At 39.4% G+C, this 9,418-nt stretch overlaps 1 protein-coding gene across 1 annotated transcript; it reads left to right on the top strand.

Annotated features, from left to right (window-relative positions):
- The first annotated feature begins 6 nt into the window (after nt 1-6).
- ZBTB18 (zinc finger and BTB domain containing 18) lies at nt 7-7,567 on the top strand. The gene is made up of 2 exons (XM_010852909.1): nt 7-1,528; nt 3,875-7,567. Exons 1-2 carry the CDS (start codon nt 1,516-1,518, stop codon nt 5,455-5,457), a joined length of 1,596 nt encoding a protein of 531 aa, XP_010851211.1. The 5' UTR covers nt 7-1,515; the 3' UTR covers nt 5,458-7,567.
- The last annotated feature ends 1,851 nt before the right edge of the window (nt 7,568-9,418 follow it).

Here is a 9,418-nt window from a genome sequence, read left to right as displayed (position 1 = left end):
TAAATGGGGTGATTAATGTCTGATATATGGGAATGAGGCGAGGGCATTTGTGCAGAATAGGTGGTGTGGCTGAGGAATTTTATCTCCAAAGAGTGCCTCCTGAAATAAGCATTCATAATTATGTCATTCATCGCGAAGTTAGAGAAAGTTGGGTTTGTGACTTTGGGAAAGCAAGAAGCACGGGAGAGAGAAACTTGGCCTTTGTTACTCTTTAACTCTTAGCCATGGTTTTTCTAATGAGAACAGAGTGGTTATCACTAGGACTGTGACACTTGGCGCCTCAGGCCCCAGAGCCTTTTCTGTTCCTCACCCCCACAGGAGCCTGTGCAGACGTATTTGACATTCACAGATGTCGCAGCCCCTTTCAGGGCACCGGTCGGGCCAGCCCGGGTTGCTTTACAATTTCATCAGCCATTCGAAAAGACCCGCACATGTAGCTAAAAAAGTTCTAACTTGCTAGACCTAGGTTCCCCCACCCCTTTCCCCTTTCTCCCTGAAAGGTTTTCTTGTGATCATGAACATTACAGAGTGACCCAAAAAAAGATTGTTATGGGACACAGATCAAGGGGAAGACAAAGTTCTGCTCTTTCTGAGGTGAAAGTCGGATCAGATACCCAGATGCAGCAATCATTTCAGGTGGCTGTAGCAGGTTGTCAGTTTATTAATTTGTCTCATTGAAGTACTTTCCAGGATTTCAGAAAGTGCAGTTTCAGCTTGTTGATACTGAGAGTTGAAATTTGCATTAACTGGCAGTGTGAGAAATTTTACTGAGAAGGTAGTTTTAGATAAGTAGTTATGTAAGGGTGAAATAACGAGAACCAGGTTGAAGTCATAGTTCTGAATAGTCTTCCAACATCCTGAGACATGTATACCATTCTCTCCGCAGAGAAAAAGAAATTAAAGTGCCGTAATAATGTTGAAATGGGACTGGAGATGTCAAATGGGTTGGTTTAAAAATATCCCTAAGCTGCCTTTGAAACTAAATGTTGGAGTTGAATAAAAGTGAATCTGGATTTCCTGAATAGCACCGTGGCAAGAGTGTGCTGTCAGTATGTAAGCCAGTCCACCAACTTAAGACAGAAGTGTTGCTATTCCATAAATACAGTAGAACTCCATATGCTGAGGTTTTCAATTTCTTCTGTTAGAAAGTTTGGGGGGAAAAAAGGGAGACTTTGAAGTATTTTGTTTATACTAACAGAAGAGAAAAGTTCTCCTAAGAAAAAGCTGGTGGCAGGAGTGTAGAGGAGTAGCATATGGCATTAAAAGGAGCACAGCTGGAGGTAGCATTTCCATCTGAACATGATGTCAGAGCAGCTGACAGCCTGCCATCCCTCAGCCTTTTATTCTAACACACAGACAGGGAGTTAGTGTGTGCGGATCTGTGGTGGAGAAGGTATCTCATTCCTCTCTAACATCATCTCCACTTTGCATCTGTCTCTCTTAGTCTGCTTTTTTTCCACCGATGTAACAGACCTGGAGCCAGCGAGACTCAGAGGAAAAGACTTAATCAGGTTTATGTGTCCTAAAGGTAGGAGTAGCAAGAGATTAGATTGAGCATATTTCTGTTTTGGTGTTTTGTTTATTTAATTTAAAAAAAAATCACATTACTTTTCTAATTCAGTTTAGGGGTAAAATGTGGAATTGAGGATAAAATGAACATCTTATTGGCATTGAAAGTCTTGGGCTTGTTTAGTTTTAATTTTTATCCCTTTTTGTTTGAGCGGTAAAGAACTTTACAGAATATTTCAAGTTTTGAGATGTTAAGAAAGGCTTTGAAATACTTCTTTTTGAGATCACTTCGGATTAAAATGCTTTTTTGTTGTTGTTCACTGCTATTTAGATTCCTTTTGCTTTTGGAGTGGTGGGGGGGAGAAACAGTAAACTGTTTGGAGTCCAGCATTCAAACTTATATGAGAAGATTATTCTAGTTAAGAAGCTAGATTGTTGTGTAATTAATTCCACTGTGAAACTTTATTCTCCAAAACATTCAGCAGCACTACTTACTGAAACATACAGCTGTAGTGCTTTTGAAACCGAAGGGTTTTTTTAAAAGAAAAGGAAAAAAAAAAAAAAACTTTTGTCCCCAGGAGAATAGTTTGACTGGTTTCCTCATTTCTCTCTCAAATATATACTTAAGAGATCTTTTATTTCAGCATAACGATAATTATTTGCAGGAGTTTTTGTGTTAGCGACTAATTTAGAACTTGTAGATTTGAGCTGCCTGAATTGGCCAGACAGCTGTAATCGCACTCCTCTATTCTTAATCTCTTTATCTGGGCAGCAGCTGCCATATGGCCACAGTCAGCTGGATCAGATGTTTATAAGCTTCCTTCTTCGTCCCTCTCTGTCCTCTCAGCCTCCTAATTTGATCACGGCTACCTTGTGAGCTGCCCTCCAATCTTTATTTTTAGCCCTCTCAAGGATTAGGATTGATGTTAGCTGTGGGGCACTTAAAGTGATTGTATTGTAAATCTTGGTTTATTCTAGCAGTGGCATCTTGCAGAATGTATTGGGTTAGGCTGAAAGTTTTAGTTCATCTTGGACAAAGTGTAGAAGCAGCAGGGAAGTAATTTTTAAATATTAAATTAATATGTATCCGTTCCCCAAATGCATTTTTTGAGCTGGGTGATGTGGAACCTTGCTTCTAGTCATAGGAAAGGGGAAGTCGGGCTTTCTTTATTTTTAAGGAGTTGAATTTTGCAGTTGAATTTTGACCCTTTGTACATCTGCGTCTCCCCTCCTCCATTTTACCCTTTTCACCAGAAAATAAGGGCAACAACAAGAATAAAGGCTATTGGGAAAACAGAATATATCAAGTTATGTTGAAACAAAGTATTTTCGGTTGACTGAGGTATGGCAGAGTAAAAAAAAAAAAAAATAGTTTCTCTTTTACTAGCAAGGCTTTTTTTGGTATGTCGAACCTGTACAGCTTTTGAGTTTCATTTAAATGTAATACGCCTTTATTTAAAAGTTTGTATTAATTTTAATATAGAACTCATTTTGCTATGCAACAGATCAAAGTTTAGATGAGAATTTTCAGAGTTAAATAAAGCCCTTCTGGTTTTTAATATTCTAAATGTACAGATTTTACAAAGAAATACAACCATTTCTTTTCTCAATTCATAAAAAAAAATTTGGATTTGTTCATAGTAAGGATGATCTTTTCCATCTGTTCATGTAGTTCCTTCTGATCTCGTACATGTGTGCTATACCTGCAAATCTTAAGGCATTAACATCTGTTTTTATACACAGGGCTTTTGTTGTTTTAACACTCTGACTTTAAAAGTAAGTTGTTTGCTGATTTCTGGACTAATTATGCGGTTTGATTTTTTTTTTTTCCCCTTGATTCAGCCAAATGTGTGTGTTTAAATCGCGCTTTCTAAGTGCAGTCAGGTATCAAAAGTAATACAAAAGGATGGTTGAACAAGTTTTCTGAATCTTCCAGAATGTGTTTGCGACTTTTCTTTGTTCATTATTTGAGTTGTTCCCTTTGAAAATAAAGCTATTTTGTAGGTTTTGTAGGACATAATTTGATGATTAGAGTTAGTTAAATTTCTTCTGAAAGAGACCTAAATTCTTACTCTCAGTAAGAGACTGTATTGAAATGAAGACTTTTAAAACTTGACTAAAAGTTCAAGACACATCAGAGACTGTTTGGCTGGAGTAAAAAGTTTCGAAAGCGTACATTTTTCTTCTCACACTTGGTTTTGTGTGTGTGAGTGTGTGATTTGGTAGTGCTTGGGTCATAAGCCTGATTAAAATTCAGGGACATGTACCTCCGAGGCCCAAGCTGATTTTTTTTTTTTAAGTGGGGACTAGAGCATTGAAAAGTTGTTCCTAACCAGACTCTCATGAGAAATTTCTCTCTTCCCAGGTTATGAAGACAGCATGGAGTTTCCAGACCATAGTAGACATTTGCTGCAGTGTCTGAGCGAGCAGAGACATCAGGGTTTTCTTTGTGACTGCACTGTTCTGGTGGGAGATGCCCAGTTCCGAGCGCACCGAGCTGTACTGGCTTCATGCAGCATGTATTTCCACCTCTTTTACAAGGACCAGCTGGACAAAAGAGACATTGTTCATCTGAACAGCGACATTGTTACAGCCCCAGCCTTCGCTCTCCTGCTTGAATTCATGTATGAAGGGAAACTCCAGTTCAAAGACTTGCCCATTGAAGACGTGCTAGCAGCTGCCAGTTATCTCCACATGTATGACATTGTCAAAGTCTGCAAAAAGAAGCTGAAAGAGAAAGCCACCACGGAGGCAGACAGCACCAAAAAGGAAGAAGATGCTTCAAGTTGTTCGGACAAAGTCGAGAGCCTCTCGGATGGCAGCAGCCACATGGCAGGCGATTTGCCCAGTGATGAAGATGAAGGGGAAGATGAAAAACTGAACATCTTGCCCAGCAAAAGGGACTTGGCGGCCGAGCCTGGGAACATGTGGATGCGATTGCCCTCGGACTCAGCAGGCATCCCCCAGGCTGGCGGAGAGGCAGAGCCACACGCCACAGCAGCTGGAAAAACAGTAGCCAGCCCCTGCAGCTCAACAGAGTCTTTGTCCCAGAGGTCTGTCACCTCCGTGAGGGATTCGGCAGATGTTGACTGTGTGCTGGACCTGTCTGTCAAGTCCAGCCTTTCAGGAGTTGAAAATCTGAACAGCTCTTATTTCTCTTCACAGGACGTGCTGAGAAGCAACCTGGTGCAGGTGAAGGTGGAGAAAGAGGCTTCCTGTGATGAGAGTGATGTTGGCACTAATGACTATGACATGGAACATAGCACTGTGAAAGAGAGTGTGAGCACTAATAACAGGGTACAGTATGAGCCGGCCCATCTGGCTCCTCTGAGGGAGGACTCGGTCCTGAGGGAGCTGGAGCGGGAGGACAAAGCCAGCGACGACGAGATGATGACCCCCGAGAGCGAGCGGGTCCAGGTGGAGGGCGGCATGGAGAGCAGCCTGCTGCCCTACGTCTCCAACATCCTGAGCCCGGCCGGCCAGATCTTCATGTGCCCCCTGTGCAACAAGGTCTTCCCCAGCCCGCACATCCTGCAGATCCACCTGAGCACGCACTTCCGCGAGCAGGACGGCCTGCGCAGCAAGCCGGCCGCCGACGTCAACGTGCCCACCTGCTCGCTGTGCGGGAAGACGTTCTCCTGCATGTACACCCTGAAGCGCCACGAGAGGACTCACTCGGGCGAGAAGCCCTACACGTGCACGCAGTGCGGCAAGAGCTTCCAGTACTCGCACAACCTGAGCCGCCACGCCGTGGTGCACACGCGCGAGAAGCCGCACGCCTGCAAGTGGTGCGAGCGCAGGTTCACGCAGTCCGGGGACCTGTACCGGCACATCCGCAAGTTCCACTGTGAGTTGGTGAACTCCTTGTCGGTCAAAAGCGAGGCGCTGAGCCTGCCCGCGGTCAGAGACTGGACCTTAGAAGATAGCTCTCAAGAACTCTGGAAATAATTTTATATATATATATATAAATAATATATATATACCTATATATAAATAGATCTCTATATAGTTGTGGTACGGTCTAAAAGCAGTCTCGTTTCCTGGAACTGAAAGGTTGGGATATTAACTTGTTTTTGCACTTTAGAATAGCATGAGAATCTCACTAATTTAGCATCCTGATTAAAGAAACTTTAGAGCAAGTCGGAGAATAGAGAGGTGTTTTTTTCTTCCTTTCTTTCCAGGGGGTAGGGGAAGTAAGCCAATAAGAACCTTTGAAACAAATCGTCCTATCACAAAATGCTTTCATAGGGTCTGTTTTGTCAGCACTGCGGTGTCTTTTGAGCTCTCTCCTTTTTCCCACTTTTTCTTTTTTTTAAAGTAGAAATTCCCTCCAGTTTTATTAGCCTCTTTATATGTCTCAAATTGCATGAATCTTTTCTGGCTGTTGGAAACCTGAATGCTTTTAGACCCAAATGGAAAATTTCTGAAATGCTGGATTATCTATTTTTAAACAAGCAGTTGACTTAAAACTTTCTGTGGCAACTTCTGGTTTTCTGACGGTTCCCAATGAGAGAAATTCTGAAAGTACACTGGGATCACTGGGACGCTGTCTTTGTGAAGGTTTGCTTGGGATGAAAAAGGATATTGCAGCTTCAGCAGTGTTGAACTGTGTGTTGAAAAATGTGAATTACTGTTATTGTATACTGTAATTGATTACATGGGCTGGGGGGGGGTGTCAAAGGACTTGACAGGTTGTGTTGATGCTCTTAGTTGAGTCTTGAAAAGTAAATATTAACGCTACAGAAATGCATGAGTTTCAATATATTTTTTGTCTTTGTTTGCATTGTATAACTTTAATGAGTGAGTTTAAAATTATTTAATTTCCTTAGAGAAATAGCACCATTTGGAAAAAAAAAAAAACAACCCTGGTGTTATGAAGAACGTTAATGCACTGTTTTTATTTTTATTTTATATAATTTAAATTGACTTTCCCACTGTCTTTAAGTTGAAACTGTTAAGCTGAATAAAAACTTAAGCTGCAAATTGATAACTTCGCTACATAACAAGGAAAATATAAATGTTTACAAATGGCTTAAAGATCTGCATGTGCAGTGTGCATTTATAACAAAACTTCTAATTGCACAAACCCAGGCCAGCTCCAAGTTTAGACGTACACATTTACCCAGTTGAGCGTTTTAGAGTAACTACTGCACAAATTGACAATAGGTCATTCTCTTTTTTTTCTTCCCCCTTTCTTTTTCTCTCCTTCCTTTCCCCTCCCTTCCTCCCTCCATCCCTTACCCCGTCCCCCCCACACCCCCAACTCATGAAAAGATTCTATGGACTGAAAAAGCCCCAGGCTGAATGGACTGGACTGCCTTGATTGACACGGGGAAGGGGGTTAGTAGACTATGTGTATCGCGGCAGCAGAGGCTGCAGCCCAACGTGTGGTTTTAATGACCAGCACACAGGGCAAAAGCATTTTGCACAGTGTTTGTTTTCCTGTCTTGCACTTACAAATAAGGTCTATGGGAGTAGCATGGAAAACGTTTGCTGTTTTTCCCTTTTTTTTTTTTTAAATTGCTTTTGTTTAAAATTTGATCGCCTTAACTACTGTAAACATAGCCTATTTTTGTGCTTAAGATACTGAATGGAAAACTCCATTGTGTGTTGCTGGACTGTTTTGGAAATATTTGGTCAAATGTGTGTTAATTTGGCTGTAATGGCATTTAAAGCAAACAAACAAACAAAAAAAGCTGTGAAAATGGCCTTGGAGCATTATCTTTAGTTACTTGAAGAGTTTCTAGTTTTTTTAAAGTACAGTTTATGTTAAGATAATTTTTATTAATTTAGAGAAGACAATCAGTGTCTGTGAGAAAACGGACTTTCTTTTGGATTTTCTTTTTGTGGTCATTGTGAGTGATTGCTTTTTCCTTTTATTAGTTTCACATTCTTCCTTTGTTCTAAAACTTAGACTGACATCTAGCTTTGACAATCATAGTATGTTTTATTTTCCTGAGGGGGGAATAACTTATAATGCTGTTTAGTTTTGTACTATTGGTGTGTTGGTGAATTTTTAAACTGTGTGCTAACTGCAATAAATTATATGAACTGAGAATTTTTGTGTGTTTTCAAAATTGTGATTATGTACTATATAGATCCTAAATATGTATCATACATGGCATCTTTTATTTTTAGTATTCAGAGTTTATGAATTATTAGATTACTTTAAATCACTCAGAAGTGTTCAAACATTTTGCTTCTAGTCATTTAAGAAAATACTAAATGCACATTTAAAAAAATGTGACCCATTTTCTACAACCTGAATCAGGAACGTGAAGATGGCAGCATAGATTTTTCATAATACACTGTACAACTACTAATCCATATACCATAAGTCACATTTTCATGGGTAATCTTAAGTTGATTGGTCAAATCTATTTTTCTGTGTTCTGGCTTAAGTGGAAAATTGTAGGAGACCGGATGTCTTAATTTGGAAAACTGCTTGGCTAATGACTGGAATTTTAGGCAATTGAATTAGCAGGCATTTGATTGTTCAAGAATAGCTGTATACATCCTCTTTGTTGCTGGGAGAAGTCAAAAGTTCTCAGGTTTTAATTCTTAAGTTTTAACTTTAAAATGTGATTAAGTACATGCAACCATTTAAAAAACTGTTCCCTAATTTTTGTGATCGTCCCAACTTCATATTTGCCTGATGGGTCTTGTCAGGGTGAGAAACATTTGCTGGCTGACCTAAAGAATTGACAGAACACTAACTCATACATGCTGAGGGTCCAGTTGTCTTTAAGTGTGAGCAAGGCTGGCACCAACCTGAGAGTTTTTACAAATTCTGGAATCTATAATTGTCCATACTCTTCCAGGATTTACATAATTTATAATTGTCCATAACACTATCCTTAAAGGTACCTATGAAAATACAGTTTTACATGATTATTCTCAAATACATTTATATTAAATGACCTATAGTAAGGTTAATATTCCTAATTTCAATAGAAATTATATATAAGGTCTGGAGCTTGAAAGTGTACCATATTTAAGTTCCCTGTTGCCTTTGGATGGGAATCCCAAAAGATTATAAAGCACCATCAGTAATTTACTACTTGGGATCTTACCTTTCCCTTTTTTTTTGGTTGACACAGGATTTCAGTTACATGAAACTCACTTGGTTTTAACCAACCAAACATTGTTTGACATGAAAGGAGAATGCACATTTGAGTTCCACAAAATAATTTCTTGGGCAGTTAGTTACAGGGTGGGAGGGTGAGTAGCACTTGGGTCTTCAGTTCCTGTGCTATCTGGTCAGAGTGTCTCGAAGCTTTTAGATGTTGAGAGTTACAATTTAGTTCCACAGACTAGCATCTAATTTTAAATGAGCATTATTTTAAACTTAGCTGGATGCACTTACAAAAAGAGTGTTTTGACATGAAATTTGGAAGAAATAGCTCCTTAAAACACTTCTTGCAAAACTGGAACAAATTACACAAATCACCACGTTTGATAAGTGAAGGAATCAGTTGTTCATTCACTACATTTTTAAAAATGGAAATTAATTTGTCACATAATCACGTTGGAAACCATTCAAATTGATCTCACCTTTGACATTGGGCTGATATATAAGTATACTTTAAATATGGGGTTTCATTTACTTTTGAAAACATCTGTTTCTTTCAGATAATTATGCCCTAGATTAATGTGGGCCCAGCTTTGTGTGTAAGGTGTACCCTAGGGAATATCCAAGAGCTATCCAATATTAAGGATACTGGTTTTGGATTTCCTTTCTAGTTAATTATGCTATCAGATTAATAGGTGAATCAAGTAGAGGGGTTTTTTTTTTTTTTTTTCCAATAGACATGATCTGCAAACAAGTTATTGGGAGATTAGGAAAAGGTGAACATTTTATTAAAATTATATAATAGCTCACATTAAAATGGCTGAAATACTCATTTTT

Source organism: Bison bison, unplaced genomic scaffold (assembly GCF_000754665.1).
Source record: "Bison bison bison isolate TAMUID 2011002044 unplaced genomic scaffold, Bison_UMD1.0 scf7180017864317, whole genome shotgun sequence".
NCBI lineage: Eukaryota > Metazoa > Chordata > Mammalia > Artiodactyla > Bovidae > Bison > Bison bison.
The sequence above is the reverse complement of the archived record's forward strand: the minus strand, read 5'-3'. Positions and strand labels throughout refer to the sequence as shown.